Genomic DNA, 21,269 nt, shown 5'->3' on the forward strand with positions numbered 1-21,269 from the left:
ATTTTTTATTTAAAATACGTGAGAGTTAGAAGATGATGAAGATATCATTGGAAGGATGGAGGAATTTGTAAGAATGAGTATAGCTATTTATGGATTATAATACTTTAGTTAGGAAATATTATTCCATAATACAGATTATAGGTAGTATCGTTCAATCCTTGATCTTTTGGGAAGTAGGTTCAATTAACTGTAACTTACATGATTCAATGGAACCATGGTTTTAGTTTAATTTAATTCACTTTGATCTTAATAATCTTCAAACTGCGAATGCTTATGATAATTTTTCTATAAAGTACCTACAAACCTAAAAAAGCATCTACTGTAATCCTTTGTTCAAATTATATTATACATGCATCGATTGTCAAGTTAGACATATGTTTCCACTGAACAGATATAAAATATGCAACTCATTGCATCTTTTGGAATTATAGCTTGCAATCTGTTCAACTTGTATATATACAGTTATCCTTATCAAAAGTAAAACAGTAAATGCGCAGCTACCATACCAGAAACGTTTGAATATTTCATACACGCGAGAAATAAATAAAAATGATTTTTTTCTAAGGTATAGGAGGATTTTTATGGATCACTGTATACTTATATTTAGCTTCAAATAAAGTGAACATTTTTATAACATGACACAAGGTAAATATGTTATACGTTATTGGGCTTTCCCAACCGATGAGCCATTCAGAATGCAATCGCACAAAGTGTTATCATTTTACTCAAAATCCAACGCTATCGATGACAAACTTCCCCTAAATATCTTAATGATTTCTTAGAAAGTATCTTTCGCTTAAAGAATTCGCTGATCGATGCGTATATATTTTTACAACTGAAGATTAAATACCTATACATACATATGATCAAAGAGAACGGTGAGCTTCCAAGAACTTAGAGCTAAGATAAGATAGCGAATTAAGTCTCAGTCAAACAAGCGGTGCAAATTTCTCCCGACCACTGTGTATACATCTTGACAATAGGAATATGACGAGTCATACGGAAGTAAGCGACTAATGTTCGTCTTTCACTCGAAGCAAGAATCATGCCTCGTGGATGCCTCGTATACTTTCTATGGAATACAGACATCAGATTTACTCACTGTGTCTCAAAGGGAGAATACAGCATCTTTGAATTTGGTGCCTATAGGAAGTATTGGTACACCATTGTATTTATTATAACATGTAACTCTGCTATGCAATGCTTTCAATCATTTTCAACCCAATTGTGTTTTTTTAATGTCAGAGATATATCTGAAATCTGAACAAAATTAGATATTAATACAAGATTTTCAATTTCGCGTTCAATATGTTCTGAGACAATTACAAATGTTCGCTGATTAGTGAAATTAGTACAAAATTGACAAAAATCGATAGAAATGTGATTATATTTCTTTATTTGCGATACTGAAATGTTCCCACGCTTGAATAGGAAAAAGTGGAAGTAAATATTTAAAAAGAACTGAACAATTCCATTCCACACAAATCTGAATTACTAAAAAGGAACTTAATATAGACCAGCTGACTAATCCACGTGGAAACAATCGTTAAAAGAGAAATTACCATGTAAATATCGCAGATGACTCACGGAGCATTCCTCGAGTGAACTGTGTTTCGCTGTTTCCTCCACCTCCAACTTGAATGGCTGGAGGAAATACCAAAAGGATCTCGCGGACTGAACGAGATCACGACAACCTGCTGGTAGAATCAAACGCGTTGACCTGAAAATTATATCGATGGATCGTGCATGGAAACGTGAATGCGTGAGAACACGAAAGCAAATCTCGATCGTGGGACGAGAGAAAAGAGCGAAAGAAGAAGGGACAAGAGTGGCGGGAGTAAGTGCCGCACCCTGTAGAACCTCTCCAGTTCTCATTTCTCTGCCGATTGCTCACGGATGTTTAAAAAGAAAAGGGGGAAAGAGAGAAGAAGGAAAGAAAAACGGAAAACGAATAGGATATGACTTGGTTAAACTTTGTTTTACAGTACCAACTATATTTGACTGACAACACGAGAGCAGAATCTAAAAACAGCAGTTCTGAATTTAAGAATTATCTCTAATTATAAATTCCCCGTGCTTAGATCTACCTATTTTCAATTATAATCTAAAGTTAACCTAACCTAAAATTTAATTAAAAATTTTAACTTTAACTTGAAGTTAAATCTAGCAAAATTTAAGCGAAATTTAATTAAAAATCCTAATTCAACTTAAACACATGTCTAATCTAACCTAGCCGAATTATAGGTTGCTAAAACGTTGTCTTAGAACACCAACAATTTTTTATCGATCTTTGTACTCTCTGATGGTAAACAAGTGGAATTTAAAAACACTAATTTTGAGTTTAGGGAATTTAATCCTGACCAAATTTGTCAGTTTACATTTCAATTAGATTAGGTTAGATTTCGAGTTTGTATTTGACAATATTTTCGCTTTAAAACAAAATTTGTTGTACGGCGTAGTTGAGTTAGAGAGGATTACGTTTTAAAAAGAATAATTGATGATGTGGAGGAGGAAAGACGTTTAGAAAGAACGGATCGAGGCTGTCGGGTCGTCACACTCGCTGCCCGGTGCAACAATGACCATCAGAAGGAGTAGACCGGAAGTCTCTTGTAATCCGCGGATGCCTGGCCTAGGTTAGAATGGGAGAGGCTAGATCAACGTCTTGGCTAACGGTATAATATTTTAACCATTTGAATTATCCTTATACGATACATTCATATGTATATGTGGAAGATAAAAAATTCAAAGGTATCTGTCGAAAAAGGAGAAGATTTATTTTAAAATTGATACGACAAACATATATTACAAACCAATAACAGAGACTATAAAACGACGTAGAAAATGCAAATATTCTAACCGGAATTAAATGCAGAAAACGCGACACATAATGGTTCTCCGGTTTTCTAATAAAAGAGAATTCCTACCCTAACTATTAAATAGTACGAGAATTCGTGTTTCGAAATTCTATCATTTCTAACCTAAATTAAGTATTATTATCCTGAACATCTGGTATCTCCGCCATCTTGAAAGTCCACATTGATAGTCTGCATCGCGTGTAAAATCCCCACATTATTTGTCTGAAAATTCCTTCGGGCATAGTGATTAGCTGAAGCGAGAATTTCAAAGCAAATTTGTCATTCAACATAAAAAAGAAGAATAATTCGCGTGACCTAAGAAACTCTCTATTCTTTGCTCCATTCGCATTTTTCTAGGGTCCAATCCTCTTTTTTTTAGCTTCGTCGTCCTGCGGTCTATCATCAACGGCAATTTTGAAGCTCTTTCGACCGGTGGTTAACAGAAATTTGGGTCAGTGATGCTTCTTACAAAATATTGAGTTCCCCGGTGTCATTGTTCGGCATAAATCAAAAACTGCTAAACTACTAATTAATCTCGAAAGAAGATTAAAGTTTAGTTGATATTTCCTTTGAAAAAAGGTCTTTATTCCGGTTTCCCAGTCAGGTTACAAATACATCATTTTATAAATTTTATAAAACATTTTATAAATCAATAAATACTGTGATAGCGAACTATTACAAAATTACTATACAAAAAATTGCAATACTTTGATTTATCGTTGTAACGTACACTTTGTGCCTCTTTCTTTTGAGGTTATATCATCTCGCCAGGAAGATTTCTCGATGTTTTGTGAGACTTTAACAATACGTGAGATAAGACAGTATTGTGAGGAAGAAACATGGGAAAATGTAAACGCGTACATGGTTAAATTAGATTAAGAATTAGGAAACAACAATTCTGATGATTGAGAAATATAATGAAAATATTTATGATACTGGCATATAGGATCTCTTAGAAGTATTATGAACTGAGATATTTCTATATCACTTCATATTATTTTAGTATATAGTTTCGTATTATCAAAGTTAAGTAAGTATAAGTAAAAATATAGAAAAGATTGGTTTCTAAAAATGTAAGTAAATTTCTTAATTAAATGATATTAGTTATGGAAAAGTTACTTAGAATCAAAAAAGGTTCTTTATTATAATTTTAAAACCTTTCTTAAATCAATAAACTATTCAATTTATTCGATAAATAACTATGAAAAGTAATAATAAAATTAGCACAATTTGATAATATTCCTAATATTTTCACTTGATAGATTGTAGGAGTACTAATATGTAAATGTATATGAACGAACAAATTACTTATTTTTTGTAAACTTAGCCTAATCTAATCAGTTCGTATTTTTTTACGCTGCAGAGTTGAAATATGTGAAATATGAATGTACGTCCTGTTGTTCAAATAGGAAGAAGAAGACCTTTTAGCAGCCCAAACTTTACTTAGTGTATCGTTTATTATATCTATCCGGTTACGGGTCATGCTTTTGGTCTGCTGGGGGTCTCGGATGATTATTAAGGTTTCGCGTGGAGTCACCTTACCGTGACCAGCCCGTTTCTGGTATGTTTCAAATGGAAAAGGTAGTACATTGACATTCGTAAGAACTATTATTCATAATTTCTTTCTTTAAAAAAAAAAGAAAAAAGAAAGAAGAGAAACTTTCGTATAAAGAGATCAGCTGACTAACTTGCAATTCAACAGAATTAATTAATATCTCTAGTAATTTAAAGATAATGTAAGTGCATTTAATCAGATAAGATAATATAATACAATAGAATATTAGTACGTAAGGTAGTGATAGGTAAATATCATGAGATATTCTTTATAAACAAGATAGCTTACGCAAAACAAATCTATGTATGAATTAACTTTCTACGTATTTCCAACTCATTAGAGCAATGTTGAAGTAATGTTGGTAATTAAATATTCCATTACAATGTAATTAAATAAATGAGTTATTTTGTATTATAACAAGCAAACGGGCAAGGACTAGAATAAATAATAAAATAAATATTTGCAATAATCACTAATCACAATTTAGTCCGCCAAATATGTATCTTCGAAAGAGAAGAAACAAGTTTCGTACCTCGCAAAATACCATTCAAAATGTGTCTCAATGAATCTATAAAATTTCTATGAAAAATTACGATTGTATATATAAATACTAATATAATTGTACGTATAAATAATTAAAAAATAATTATCTAGATTACTTTAGTAGATGTCTCGAATAAAATATAATTGAAATATCTGATGAGACATAATCTTTTCCAATGAACGAGCAAAGATGTTCCACAGCAAATCTATAAAATTCTAAGTTTATAATTTTGGCTATTTGGATCAGTTTCGTAGTTCTATTGTGAAATATAAATGTAATTGAGAAATCTGAAGAAATGTAATCTGTTCGAATAAACGTCCACATGTCGTAAGTAACATATATGTATGTATGAATGTATTATAGTGTATGAAAGCAGAACGCATTCAGAGGTTGCCAAAGGAAGATTGCAAGTACGCGGCCACTTATGTTCATAATGCATCCCGTGCGTAAGTTCGCATGCACATACGCTCGTGCATTGTCCAGAATCGTAAGCCATGAAAACCAGTCTCTCACCCATAGCTCGTGCCGAACTTTCAGCGTTCATGTTGCGTGTGCATGTGTCATTAAAGTGGGAACGCTGGATAAACAGATACTTGTACAGGGTGGTCCATCCAACTGGGACAAGTTATACCTCCTCCCTATTTAATTATTATTTAGTTACAATTCGGCTATCGATTAACAAATATTAATAACGATTTTCGATCTAACAAATCTCATGGAAAGTATTAAAGAAAATGGGCGATATTTCAATTATTTACATTTTCAATAATGTCATATTAAAATTCTCCTGATCGATCGGAAAGAAACGCTAAACTCAGCAAATTAAGAAAAACGTAATTACAATATTTTTCTCCTATGATCTTCGTATAAGTAAACACGATAAAAGCAAATCTGATATAATAAGTGAATCATTGTACTAAATTCTAAAATGGTATATATCAAGAACTAAACGAACATGTACATGCTACATATTTCTCAAAAAGTGGATCGAGCCGTAAAATAAAATCCAAAAACACAGGAACTCCTGCTTCTCCCTAATCTTTCGCAAGAAATTCTCTAAAAAAGAACAAAGAAATTTGCATCTTGCGTGTTTCTTAAAACCCAGCGACCGCGCAAAAAAACTCCCCTAAGGAAAATTGCATAATAGAAATTGCAAGCTGCTGCGAGAGCGGCGTCCACTTTGGACGGAACAAGAACAATAAAAAAGAAATAAGAAAAAAATATTGTAAGAGGAAAAAATGAGAAAGAATAAAGGAAGGAATTGTCTGGTATTTTCTACGGTAATAAAGGGCGCGTGTGCCATATTAGGGTGCAAAGGAGTGAAAGAATTCCGTGATACTTCTGATGGAACGAAACATCTGCCACAAGCTCCGCCACCTACTTCCGAATCGTCCACTATTCTTGCATACCCTTGCCATCATACCGTGAATATTCAATCCTCCCAATGACCAAAAGAAAAAGAAGGTTATAACGAAGGCTCGTGACACGCGAACCAGAAAGCACCTGGTCGACTTCGTTCCTCTTAATCAAAGGACATTTTGTACGTGGTCATTATGCGTGGAAAAACACGCGACAATTGCGTGCACGGATTGTCGAGGGATCTTTGTTTTGTTCCCTTTTCTTGTTCTTTTTGCTTAACCCTTCCTTTTAAAGAAAGGTTTTGAAGCTTTCTTCATCTTGGTATTTAAAATGGTATTCGCGATTTGTGGGAGTAACTGGTAATTATTACTGTCTATTTGTTATTTAACTATTTGTAACTATCTATCTGTTCCTTACATTTGGAAAGAAACATTGATTATTTGAGAAATATAAAAGAAACATAATGTAATATTTGACTGAACTTATGGATTTTTATGTGTTTATGCAAAATTTAGAAAATGCACAGGATAAATATACTATATAAAAATATAGAAAATATATAGAGTAGGACGCTAGTTATAATTTTTGATAGGTAAAACGAATCTTTAAGTTCTATTTTTTCAACTATGTCTATAAAACTTTAATTAAATAACTATTATGTATATTATGTTGTATATCCATTTTTATATTTTTTAAATAGTCACTTCTTTATTTTTCCAAATAATCAATATTCTTTCAAAATTCAAGAAGCTCATTGCTTCGAATTACAAAGCGACACTCGAAACTTCTGAGGGGTAGTGCACAACGTAGTTGCAACCTCCAAAACCTGTTCATTACAATAGCACCACTGTTCATACGTGCAGTTTCTTTTTTAAGCAAAGGTTTCTATCGATTGGCCGAGGGTTGGTTCTAGCCTCGACGGGGTGATTTACAGGACCCCATGGTACATACGAATCGAAGGTATTAGAATCCATTCGAGGGATCCTTCGAGATAGTGAAATTCAGCCTGTTCAAAGATTCATAAGTCAACCACACGAAGATGAATGCGTTTCGCGTCATTTATGCTCTCTCGATGTTTCCCTTGGTTAATGAATTATTCGAACAGCGTTAAATATTTTCGAAGTCACGTTGGAAAAATTTTTACGTGGTAAAGGGGAGGGAAGAAACGAGAGTGGAGAATTTTATTTTATTACTGAAATTACAAATATGTAATTACTTTGAGAAATTTCGGCAGTAGAAATGTTTTCAATCTATGTAGTAATTTAAGAAAAAATTGCAAGAAAGCCAACGAAGCAATCAAAAAATTCACATTAAAGTTTCAATGCTATACATTCTTCTTATAAAAAATTACCCTTAACGCCTTACTCTCTATTGCCTTAAAACTCAATCCTCTACTACAATTCCAATCTTCGCCAAAGATCCATAAATAAAACAAAATCTACGAACAAATTCAACTGTAAATTCCACTATAACTAGCAATAAATTGTTTTCATGAAACAGGAAACAAGCTCCTCCTGAACGTATCAAGAGGGTGCATCCTGTTTCTTCATACAAACAAATCGATTTCACAGCGGGCGAAGGAAGAAACACGGCCAACTTGCGAGTATCGTTGTGGTCAGGAAAGAATGCCGAGAGGAGATTTTGCGTCCTGGTTCTTCGACATCTTTCATTATTTTCCGAGCGATCGAACATTTGCGCGGCAAAACGGAACGGGCCACGGAACGAACTGTGGGAAACACAGACGGAGGGCTTCGTGTCGGACGCGAAATGTCGAAGCCATTGAATCGTCTAAGAGACAAAGGAAGCGAGCTGCGCACCACCGGCTGCTGAACAATGAGCCGATCTTTGGAAATCGAGAGGCGGTATTCAGCCTAAACCGGTATCAACCTATGATACGTTTATTTTTTTTTATTCACCACATACCTATATGAATTTATAGGTATACATAGTGGTTTGCATACATAAGTATTCCAAGACTTATAGGAAATTAATTTGATGAATATATTGTGTTATGTATAAACTGTTGCCTTTTATACAATTACATATTTTTGAGGATATAATTTAAAAAATTGTTTTACCTAGCACATATTATAGGAAGCAGTATACTTTGAATACTTTATATATTCTTTCATACTGCGTACATATTATGTGTAACTTTGTGCTTTCCAATTTCCTATAATTATATAAAAGTCCTCAATGTAATGATCATATTAATGAAATCTGAAAATACATATACAGAGATGTTAAATACAGGCAAACTTAAATAATTGTACAAGTTAACCCTTTCACGCTTGATATTGCACATGCATAACATTATATCCTCAACAAGTTGTTAGTAAAGTGAGCAATTATTTTCCTACTAACTTTTGTTACACATTAAGGAAAATCCAGTTCTTAAAGGGATAAGTAGATCCTACATATATACAAGTTTTTGACGTTCTTATGAAGAAATGCGACAAAATTTATTATATAACCTAATGCATAGTTCAGCAACGAAATAGTTTATGGAATAATAGAAATAGCATTTGAATTAGCGAGACAAAACAGAACGAACCTTTTCGTCGATCATATTAGCTGTTAACGTTGCATCGTCGTTGGTATCCAGCTTGAAAGACACATTTGCATATCAATTATATTCTGCCTACACACTGTGCAATATTATACTTCGATAGTTCCCAGACAATCTTACCGCCAATATTATCCCTCAGGCAGCCACCTACAACGATCCGCTATTATAAAATGCGATATACCTACTTGTTCCATCAGATTTCTCAGTTTTATTCCACGTTTCGGTGCAAAATTGCATCGTGTTTAACTCCTTCGGGGAATTTATTAAAGCCAAAGATAGATAATCATCTTTTTTCATTTCGCAATTTCTAGAAAGAAGAGTACTTCCTGTATCCTTTATAGCATTTAATAATGACAACTTAACCTCCTACTTAGGTTAGTTTTCTCTCTAATTGTAATCTAGTTAGTTACTTTGATTTCTAGAGGTATACTATTGAATAATACTACATAGAAAAACTATGAAATATTGCAAATCGATTACAGTATTATTTTAAAGTATTTTAAAATATTATGAAATTTTATACTACTATTAATATAAAATATTACGGAATTACTAGTGCACAGTATGAATAATGCAGTAATAAAATGTTCTATAATATTATAAATTTGCCATGAAATATAGTTTCTATAAAGTACTATGAGTAATGTAATTATATTAGGTACCGGAAAAAGTTCCTAAAAAAGTTTGTAAAAATTGGTTCCTGTTAATAACATGTTAATAATAACAAATTGAATTTTGTGCAGTAATTGGTAAGCGTAATGCATGCAATCGGTTTCAGTGGAAAGTTTGATCTTTGTAGTTGGTATACATGCTTTACTGTTTTCAATCGTTTTGACATCTCGTTGTTTACACTTCACACAACAATAAATATGAATAGCGGGAAGTTAAAAATTTATGCTTTCCTACTATATCAGTTTGAACTTGGAAATACAACAGTAAATGTGGTAAGACACATTTGTGTACACGAAGAAGATGCTGTTGGCAAAAAAATAGCGTAAAAATTTAGACGGTTTAAAGAAGGAAATGAATCGTTAGATGACGAGTCGCATTCACAACGTTCATCTGTCATCGAAAATGAGAACTTAGATTCAAACCATTTCAAACTCACGAAAAAGATGTTGAAGCGAACAGAATCAAATGACGATTTCTACATCGAATAAAATTACATGTTAAAGAAGATCAGAACATTTGAATTTTATTCTAAAAATGCATATACGCACATACCTTTTCCGGTACCTAACGTTCTATTATAAAGCATCATGAATTAATACGGAGAAGGGGGACCTCCCGTATCCTGCAGGACATATGCTTTAGAGGATTTCAAGAGCCATCTGTCTGAGAAAGATTCGCGATACGATCTGGGGCCCTTCAAGAAAGAATACTTAGGATGTGATATTCAAAGGGGGACCATAATCCGGCCTCCCACGATGTTCCTAAATTTAACATTTCTTATGAATTACGAGAGGCTTGTACACAGTTTTCGAACCCTAGCCAACTGTGTTTTATAAAACGTCGGCCCACGTGCGCACGAGCGCAATCGACGCGATGAATTGATTGGTACAGTATGCTACAAAAGTTACAACCCCTATTGTTCCTATCGTCGTCTGCTTCTTAGAATTTACGTCAATATTTACACAAAATCATTGCCTTGAATTTTATTGAAACGAATAAGAAGTGAAAATTTAAATCAACTAATTATTTTAGAAAATTCTTTATTTTAGGAGAATAAATTACCTGGAAAAAAATCCTAGTAATTTTATACGGACGAATAAACTGAAAAATATGAAGAAGCAAATTGTGTTAGTGGAATTTTGTGGAAACAAATAAATTGAAAATACGAGCGAGCAAGCTGTTTCGGAAAATATTTAGAAAACTTTATACAAATAAATAGGTGGAAAATATAGATGAAGTTCCGAGTATGTTTTGAGAATAAATGTACAAGAATATATCAAGTTCTACATTTCACTTCCATAGTGTCAAATTTTTGTAACTATATGAAAATATTACTAAATGGTACGAAATTAGATATACATAGACTTGAACAATTATTATACAAATGTCTATAATAAATACAATGATGTTCAAATACTTTCTGTAACCACTGTATGTAGAGTAATCGTTTCAAAAACAGGTTCATGGTGCATCTGCCCTTTGAGGCGTGCTACCCTTGAAACAACAGGTCGATCGTTATCGTTGATGCCACTTTCGCCACAATTCAGATGAATGAAGAGAGCCGAGCATAATCACGCGTTATTAAGGCGAATGGTTTCCGGAAACGACCGTGATTCGTTTACGATTCAGGGGATTATTTTTTTATCAGATTTATTAGATTGCTTCTTTAAAAGAAATTTTAATATGACAAGAAGTTTTTCTTTTTTAAAAAGAGAAGTATAATATTAGAAGCATAAAATTCACATCACAAAACTTTTCGTATGAAAGACAATTTGTTTATCAACAACTATTAACGTGTAAGATAAACAAAATACACTGCATAACATGTATCGTTCAAATATAGTAAAATAGTAAGTATAAAATCTTAATTACAGCTCTTCAACTTGAACCATTGAACGAAGGATTAAACACTTTTTCGTGGCACTTGTTTACACCGGATTAGATTAAATATCGCGGCCATTAATCACGAATGCATCGTAACACCGGGGAAAGAGAACATAGTTCCCATCATCTTCGAACGATCCTGTTTACTTGTGCGTCTCAGGCAGAAATCATCAATCATCGCTTTGGCGACAGCGCTGCTATCGAAATCACTGCGATATATAACTCTTGATGTATTTTCTCTTTCAGTGCGGAACAAAGCGCATGTGCGCGGGCGTACATCCATTAGGAAACACAACGAAAAAGAGTTAACCACGCTAAAGTAAAGAATAATAAATAAACGATCGCGTCAAATTGTCCTTCCAAGTGGTTTCCTACATAGTATTATTATCCCCGAGATATCAAATAACCCTTTTACCTTCTTTACGTTTCTGTATGTTATCGACTACGATCTAATTTTCGATCCCTGCAAGAACAAATAATTACGCGTATTAAAAAATTCCAAAAATCTCTCTGTCAAATGAAATTCCTTTATCTAAGCAACGGTATCTCTCTATTTCAACCAAGATACCAAGGTCTCCGAAATTTTATTATATTTGGTCAATATATTATCGATTGCTCTTTATCTATTTTCAATTGGATTCGCCCGAGAAATAAGAAAAGATTCGAACTTTTCTGCGTCGGTCCATTTACACCTTGGTGAAACAGGATAAAAAAAGGGACCGTCGGAGAACCATTAGGCTGGTAGGAAAAAATGTTTCTTATTCGAGGAGCGACCGCAACGCGGCTCGTTTCGTTCTCCTCTAATTTCCAAGCGTACCGCGGAAAGATGGAGCATGTCGGCTAGCAAGCGATTTGTTCTTTTGGTGGAAGTCGATGATGGCTTGTGCGAACCACGGTGGAAAACGAAATGAGCAACAAGAAAACGCGATCTTGAGCAAGGTGGTAATTACACTACTGGCAGAAACTCTCCATCATAGTCTCCATCATACCCCATGAAATACACGTTTCTATGCTCGATGAAAGATCGATGAATTGATCGACGATGGTATTGCCTTGGAGATTTTGAGTGAAAATTATACGTAAATTGAATTTCTTGCGAACTGCGCGCAATGCTGATTACTACGAGATAAAGTTGCGCTGTAAATGAGAGAGAAGGAATTTCGAAATATTAGGAGATATTTTTGTAAAAATAGAATTTTTTAGACTAGATTTTTAAAGGCGTTTCTTATATTTATGATATTCTGCAAATACCCGGTGTATAAACAAAATTATGCTATATATGAACGAAGAAAAATAATTGTTATAGCACTTCAAAATTAAAATTCGATATTCAATCATCCTTGCAGTAATCGACAGTAAACTATTCCGCTTAAGAAATGTAGCTCGATAATATCACAACCATAAATCTGTATTTAAAAACAAATCTTACGTCTTAGGGGATGATCCGCTAGAAAACTTGCAACTTACAAACTTGAAATGTTATATCTCATAAAGACGCATTTTTAATGATATCATTGGAATATCTGTAAGGAGATCTTAATTAATGGCTGTTTAAGGTAAATTGTAATAGTTTGAAGCGAAAAGAAATTTTGTATAAAAATAATGAACTTTCAAAACGTTTTCTAAGAAGGAATCAAGCAACGCTATAGCGTAGAGAATGTAATGCAAAATATAGATAATTGCTTGAAAAGGAGAACATCGGATATGCAATTCCATGGGAAACGTAAAAAGCTTTTAAGATAAGATTTCCCGTTGATGAGTTTCCCACATATTCATCTTTATAGTTTCGTCAGCAATTTGAATCTTGATCAATCGTTTTGATACAGTATTTTATACGTCTGATGCTTTAAGAAAATTAAGAAATATTCCCAAGAGTTAAAGTAAGAGGAATAAACTAGTAAAGACTGTGAAACAGCAAAATATGGTAACAGTGTCAACGGATTGTAATTTGAAATAAAAATTCGTGGAGGTGGACTGACCTTGAGAATGACTACGGCTAAAAATGACCATAGTTCAGGTCAGTACACCTGAGTCATACAACTCGAATTCCATTGAGATGAACCATATGTGCTACCGTGCACTTAACGCGTAATTCATAAGTAGACTGCGGATATTTATGCAGTTATGGCAAATTGGAAGATACGAAAGTGTACAGATTGCGCATAACACACAAAAATTGATAAAATCTCCAAAATCGAGTATTCATTATGATTCTTATAATTTGAAACCAATATACTGTTCCTGTAAACGTGCCCATACAAATATAAATTTTTTGAATGCTGCCATTTCCATATCGAACATTCATTCAATACCTGTTTCATAATCATTGGATATCTAATTCGAATATTACTCGGAAACAATCGTGACTCATTAGAAAAACACTCTTGAGCTATTTCAGAACACGATGACATTAAGCTATGAATAAAATCTGTTTGATCAATGATCAGAAAGGCGATTGTACCGCGAAATTGAGACAGAAGAGTAGCCCGGTACGAATAGGATCGTGGACGGATCATTTGCGTGTTTACATCGAATAAAAAGCTAATCGAAACCATTCAGAGTTATACAGTGACGAAATGTAAACAGGGAAATGCTTAGTCCTTAATTTAACTGTAATTGTATTAGGAAAAGTTTTATTTCTATTCCTATTTTTATAATATGATTGAAAAATTTATTTCTTGCATTTTGAATAATAATTAGACTATGGATATTTATGTAAATTCACATTTCCATGGCTAAAAAAGTGGATTTATATAGCTAAACAAATGGAACCTAGATAAAGAAGAGTTACCAACTAAATATTTCGAATGTCACCATTTTTAAAATTTTTAATACCATTTTTCGTTATATTTCACATTATAATTACAGTTATACCAATTAAAAATTAGCCGTAGGGAATACATTTCTTAAAAGATACCTCACTAGATGCCTTATAATTATGTTTTTTCTATAACATTCATGTATTGTCAATAAAGATCAATCAAAGTATTCACATATAAGCAAATTTGCATACACACGCATAAAACACACGTAAAGATAAAAAAATGAAATAACGTGCAAATATGTACTCACTTTGACTGTAGACTGCATTGGCAATGACCAACAACACAAGCGTTCCTCTGACAATGAGCCTCATATTCATCTGTTTCCTTAAACTTCAGTCTATTTCTACACCACTTGAACTCACTCACTTTCGATCCTCGAGATCCGCCAATATTAATCGCGACTCATCGATTAACGATCAAGCAAAATCATCCGCGCAACATTCATTGAACTATCGTATAACTAATGTTGTGCAAATAACCTTATTTCCAATTATTAATTTATAAAATAATACATCTCATTCATAAAATAAGAGAGGAGGGAAAAATGAAAATATATAAATACAATGTATATTCGTCGAAAGTCAAAATCAGGATACGTCAATGAAGAGACGAGACCGTAAAAGCTCGGTCGTGAGCACGCCTTTCTTCAGCAAACGTGACTTCTCTCTTTCTTCCTCCCTTATTCCCTCTCTCTTGTTCCGTCCCTCTGAATAGTGCACCGTGAACCGGAGCGTACAGCACTTTCCACGAGTTTTGCTCAAGAGGAACGCGATGAAATACCGTTTGATATTGTTCCTTCTTACAAGCTTGTGTTTACTTTTACAATACTATTCAATGGATAATAATTCTCGCTCACAATTGGCAATGTAGGCACGAGAAATGAAAATTTTGAGAAATTTTGTCAGTTTACTTTTTCCTTCCTCTGTTTACGATTTTATTCGTTGAATATTTGGTCTCTATTTTGTTAGATAATAGTGAATGATTTTACGTTAAGAGTCACTTGATTTTGAGCTGTGTCAAAGACTAGGACAGCGAGTCGAATCGAGGGGTTGAAATTGAAGATGAAGAAAACGAGCCAGGAAATAACCGCGACCCGCACCGTGCCGCGGTTCGCAAACGAATGCCACTGAAGTTGCCGCTCTTCCGAATTCCGTGGCTACATAGGTGTGCGTGCGCCGTATCCCCCCTTCCTTCTCGCACCGCGTGAATTTAGTTATCCCCACCACCGCCGCTTCTCGGCTACGCGCACCATCTTCCCCCTGTTATAAATACACCACCGCGGTACCGGTGTGCAGCATTCGATTAGGAATGGCTCCGATCTAATTTCAAGCTTCTTTAATTTATAATCTCGCGTTCGAGATGAAACTCGATCTTTTTTTGCAGGTTACTTCTTCGGGATTAAAAGATGTCTTAAAGTAAGAATAAGCTTTTGAAAGAAGCGTATGAGCAATTGCTGCCTATTATAAAGTTGAAGAATTGATAATTAAAATTATTTAACATTGGAAGCACCAACGATTAGGACGTAAAGTTTATGTAAAAGGAGTGAAAATGTAAGGTATATAAGGAAATATATAATGTAATTTTATACATATATTTTACACAATATTACTGAAACCTTTCAATGGATTTTTATATTATTTCTGTGAAAAATTACTAAAATTATTGAATTGGTGATCTTGACTATTCTAGTAATTATAATATTTACTTTTCGATTTTTAGAAAGAAATTAATGGAATTCATCATATTGTATCATATTAAGCTCACACCTGCAATAAGGATTCCAGAGTTAAGGAATGCTACAAATGCGTGAACGTTATTTTGAAGTTATCGATCTTCGCAACTAGAAGATTCTTTCGTAAAGGTATTTCATATTTAATTGTAGTGAAAAAATTTATTGAGATGGAAGTAATTATATGTTTTTTTAATTACAATAAATAGGTATTTTGATTCAAAGATAGTTCTTTAATTATTTCCAGCATCATTTTAAACATTTTTATGTTCTATTGGGGGCACTAATTTCTATGTATTGAAGTAAGATTTCAATCACTAGCTTACGTAATTTCTTACTTTTATGCACACAACTTTACTTCGAGTATTTTACATATATATATATCTCTTTACATATATGTATGTGCATTCTACATATTCTTACATCCTCGCCTAAGTGCAAATACATCCTAATGGTCATTATCTTAAATTTCATATTGCTTCTTTTTAATTCTCATTTGATATTTTGAATTATTTTTTTATGCAATTTATTTATATTGTGTGCAGATAATTTTAATAATTATTTTGAGTCATATTTTGAACACCATTTTGAGATAAGCCTCAATGAACAAAGTTGAACTTTTCGTTAAACACTAATTTTAAATTTTTTCTTCCATAGATTTCGAAAGCGTGATTTCGCCTGGATAACTGTTTTGTGCAAGACATTTGCACATGCGCGACCAGCTTGATTCCGTTCCTACTTTCCACCGGCCTCGAATCTGGTATATCCTCACTTCCTTTATCCCCACTGCATCTAGCTAAGCGCGTGTGCGGTCGACACGTCAATTATATCTGAATCGAAGGCGACGTCTCATCGTGATTACGCTGCAAAATAAAGGCAACCTGACTTTTCTTTAATGGGTTCGGGGGTTCATAGTTTGCACCATTTTTCGCTATCATGATCGTACAGTGATCGTTAGATGAATTTGAAACTTTAATAGCAGATAATGAGCTCGTTCCCATAGAAAATTGCTGCACTTTGATTTGTTTAATTTAACTTTGTCTTAAGTTAAACACCATGTACTTATTGAATTGAACAGTCTATTATCGTTTATGTTAGATGTACATTGGCCTATATACTGTCTATGAGTAATTCAACTAAACCATAGAAATAAACTTTTATCTTTCTTATAGCAGTTCTAAAGGAATTGAGCATTATCTGCAGCCAGTGACAAGCACCGAACTAACTTTTTCATGTAATCAGAAAGCAACAAAGTAGTGATGTAATTTCGCGGCATTCCGCATAACTCGTTCACAATACACCGTTTTATCATTAGCCGTTGGGAACAGAAGCGTAGGACTCCGCGATTTATGAATGATTCGGAGGAGTGAATGAACGGGGTCGACGCATGCGCACCATCGGCCAGATTCCATTCCCATTCCGATCTCGCCTCTATTCTCTGCTTTATCCTTTTGCCGCGCTCTGCGTAGGTACTGCGAACGCACAACAGCTGTAGAATTTATAAAAAGATCTGTTCGACCGACCGATGAAACCCTTATCAAGGTCTTTCCACCATTATGGAGGTGTTAGTGGAAGGAAGGAAGAACGCGTGTTTCTTTCACCGTTACGGAAATATTTACACAACCATGTGCAAACCAACTTACGCCAGGGTAAATTAGATTGCTGTCGGCTTTGTCATTTCACCAACCGACAAGTGAGATTTTCCTTGGCACTGATAATGCCGTGATACTGTTACTTTTCCCACATAGCTTTTGCCTGACTGTCCTAAATAATCAACTTTTTTTTCGTTAAATCTATAGACATAGATACTGTTGAATTAACAGAGGCCTCATTTTTTCGTTCTTTTGGTAACAAATAGTTGTAAATTTATTGTTTTACAAAGAACTTATTATTTATGACTTGTAAAATATTAATATTAACATAATTGTACAAGAAAGACCAGAAAAATAAAACAAAGAATAATAAATCTTTATTTAATAACAAAAAGAACAGCTACTTTTCTATCCTTTTTTAAATTCGCTTTGTAAAATAGTTGTAAATTTATTGTTTTACAAAGAACTTATTATTTATGACTTGTAAAATGTTAATATTAACATAATTGTACAAGAAAGACCAGAAAAATAAAACAAAGAATAATAAATCTTTATTTAATAACAAAAAGAACAGGTACTTTTCTATCTTTTTTTAAATTCGCTTTGTAAAATTATTGAAGTATTTCTAGTTGGAAAAAAGAAGAACTGCATCTTTATATAGATTGTTTAGATACGATCGCCTTTCAAGATTTCACTTTCAGAAGATCATTATCTTTTGAACACGGTCACTATACAATCCTCTAGAAACGTCCACACCATTGAGCACAATTTAGTATTCAACAACGTATTACCTTAAATCAAACAATCGTGCTCATTTTCCTGGAAGGAACAACTTCAACTAATTTTCCATCACGATTAAATCGACATCTGAAAATCTAGATTTGGAATTTTCGAATTTACAAAATCAAACTACATCCCATAAAGTATTCTTTTATCAGTATAAAAATATTTTTCTGTATTGTGATCATAGATATAACAATTTTTATATACTAAACTTTCTATATTGAAAGTAAGAGTAACGTGAATTAACAATCATCGATTTCCATAGGTAATGAGCATCGATACCTCGAAGAAAGGGCATTTGTGATGCATATGACAGTCATAATAACAGGTTACAACTTGTCTGTACAAGCCGTGAACGAAGGCCTCCCATTTAAAATTCGCAGCTGACAGTCAAAAGGTGACAAAGCTACTGAATATTGAACGAACAAGAACTTCGTGAAGGATTGTTCAACGTAGTTTACTAACACAACGATTTATGATCTGATATATTTATGAAGATGATTTTCTCTCGTACAACGTTCACGGTGAAAAACATGCAATTTTCTTCTGCCTTTGTAACTTTCGATCGTAACTTCTCGATATTCCAACAACCAAGCGATTTAATCTGAATACAGGTTGTTCCAAAGTACGTGGAAAAAATAGAAAGTAGGTGGTCGTAGTAGGAGCTTTAGGGAAAATCGATGCTTGGGTCTACCTGAGTCTTCGACTAAATATATATTCACGAATCTTCCTAAGGAGATCTTTGTCAGATCTATGTGTAAACTTTTAAATATAAAACAATAAAATTCATATATACATAACATTTTTTAACATACTTGTGACTATTCAACTTGTATTTTGAATTTTACAGGCAATAAGACCAATTTAGACGTGACTAAAGTCGCAAAATTTTCCCAAAAAATTTGGATAAACGGCGGCGTTAATTAAGCTAATACGAAACGTGATATGCAACAATTATAATTTAATGGGTCCAGGTCACGGTGAAGAGCGCACCGTAACATAACTGTTTATTAAGTATCTCGTCGCCCACGTTAATTGAGAAGTTACTGTCGAATTGATAGCTCCGACGTAAAGTAACCTTAATCGCAGCCGAAGCATTTTAATTAGACCTGCTCTCACGATAATTAAATGAAAAATGTTTGGGAACATTGCATGCTACAGCATATTAACGCACGTGATTTTTACTTTTATGATACGCGGAAATCAATTACATCCTTTTTTGTCAATCAATTTCATTTAGAAAGGAAGGCAATACTGAATTAATTATAGTTTATACTGCAATGGTAGGTAGTTATTTTAATATCATAAAGAAAGATGTTTTTTATAAGTATCATATAAGAAGTAATTGGGCTAATTATACGGGATATACAATTTATAACAATCATATTTAACAAATAATTGAAATACTACCAATTGAAAGAACGATTCATTTATTATTCCGCATGTTTGCAGGTTTTGTGTTCGAGACAAACGTCGTAGCAGCATTTTTCCCATTTGTCGCAATCCTCGTCGCCGTGGCAAGAAATTGGTGGCAGTGAGTACCAATCATAAGTTCGTGGACAATGGGTTCTCAACGGCGGGCAATGTTTCCCCGTTTCTTCCTCATAGACATTTTCTGGCCAAAATGTGTCGATCGGAGCAGATTCAACGGTGATCATTAGCAGCCATGGGTGCAGGAAAGAATGCCAAACATATTCCGTCCAACTCTCAGCTTTTCCGCTTGGACAGCAATAATATTGATGATCGATCGTCCTACACCAGTATCTGCAAAGTGGTCTGTAGCCTTTCCCGTGAGCTTTCGTTGCGCAAACGTGAACGATGAGACAAAATATCAAGATCAATCTAAACATCCTGAAACGTTATTATATGTTCATCGATAGACTATGTATATTTATGCAAATGTCTTATTTACTGTAATAAAATGTATAAATGAAAAGAGACTTTGGAAAGAAACAAACATCGTGGTAATCTAGATTGTGATATTGGTTTGTACATTCTTTGTTTTAAAGTTTATTATGCAAGAAGTAACTATGAAAAGAGATAAGAAAAAATTATACTATAGGTAAAGAGTATTTCTATATTATTTATAGCAATTACAAGCAATTTAATAAAGTAATATTCTCATAAAAAAATATGGAGCTTTTTACCATACTTGATTGTTTTAGTGAACTCTTAAATGGTTAAATATGTATTGTTAATTAATGATTGAATATAAATGTATATATAGAAAAGACATATAATACAATAATGAATTAGGATGTGTGTTATGTATGTGTGTATGTATGAATAAGATACGAGTTAATGTTAGTACTTCTACGGTGAATTACAAATACGTATTTATTATTTGGAAAATTATTATTTCTCTTCAGAAAAATTATATATATGTTTTTAGAAGAACAGAATATCTAAATCGATAGTTTGGTACTCACTCGAATTCTGACTTCCGTCTAAAAGGGATGCCGCAGTGTACATCCTTATAAGTGTTAGAAGATCTTCTCTTACTTAAAGTTCCGTCACGGAACACTTGTAAATTATCAGTGTACAGCGTGAAAACCGTCAAAAGCCTCATTAGAAATCTCATTCAACGAAACGTTAAAGCGACATCATTATGAATTCAGTGAAAAGAATAAAAATTTAGTAATCATTTGAGAAAACCGCTTTCCATAGAAAGCAGTACCGCACATAAATTGTCCCCGTATTGTTTCTGTTTAGATATTGTTAGATAGAATTTTTATAGAAATAGCTTTCTCGTGTAAAAAAATTACAGAGGAAGAACATGAAAAACAGTTTTAAACTTCAATAATCAATTATTCCATGTTATTAAAATTGTCCTTTTATTTGGTTCTGGATTAAATATGTATTTTTGCATTATATTAGACATTTTGTTATAAAATTTCATAGA

General features: G+C 33.4%; 1 protein-coding gene and 1 long non-coding RNA gene across 3 annotated transcripts in view; one reads left to right on the forward strand and one right to left on the reverse strand.

Annotated features, from left to right (window-relative positions):
* LOC126925088 (uncharacterized) overlaps positions 1–15,375 on the reverse strand; it is a 36,863-nt gene extending 21,488 nt beyond the window's left edge. The window contains exon 1 of one of the 2 annotated variants that reach the window (XM_050740265.1): positions 14,511–15,375. In XM_050740265.1, coding sequence (XP_050596222.1) covers positions 14,511–14,580 — 70 coding nt within the window. In that variant the 5' untranslated portion in view covers positions 14,581–15,375. Of the gene's footprint in view, positions 1–8,867; positions 9,229–14,510 lie in introns of those variants that run through there. The other variant, XM_050740266.1, reaches the window with a different exon arrangement.
* A 100-nt stretch (positions 15,376–15,475) lies between these two features.
* Positions 15,476–17,922, forward strand: LOC126925096 (uncharacterized). Its single transcript, XR_007713805.1, has 3 exons — positions 15,476–15,839; positions 15,983–16,124; positions 16,650–17,922. It is a non-coding gene; the product is annotated as an uncharacterized LOC126925096 (long non-coding RNA).
* Positions 17,923–21,269: the final 3,347 nt, after the last annotated feature.

Source organism: Bombus affinis, chromosome 15 (assembly GCF_024516045.1).
Source record: "Bombus affinis isolate iyBomAffi1 chromosome 15, iyBomAffi1.2, whole genome shotgun sequence".
Taxonomy (NCBI): Eukaryota; Metazoa; Arthropoda; class Insecta; order Hymenoptera; family Apidae; genus Bombus; species Bombus affinis.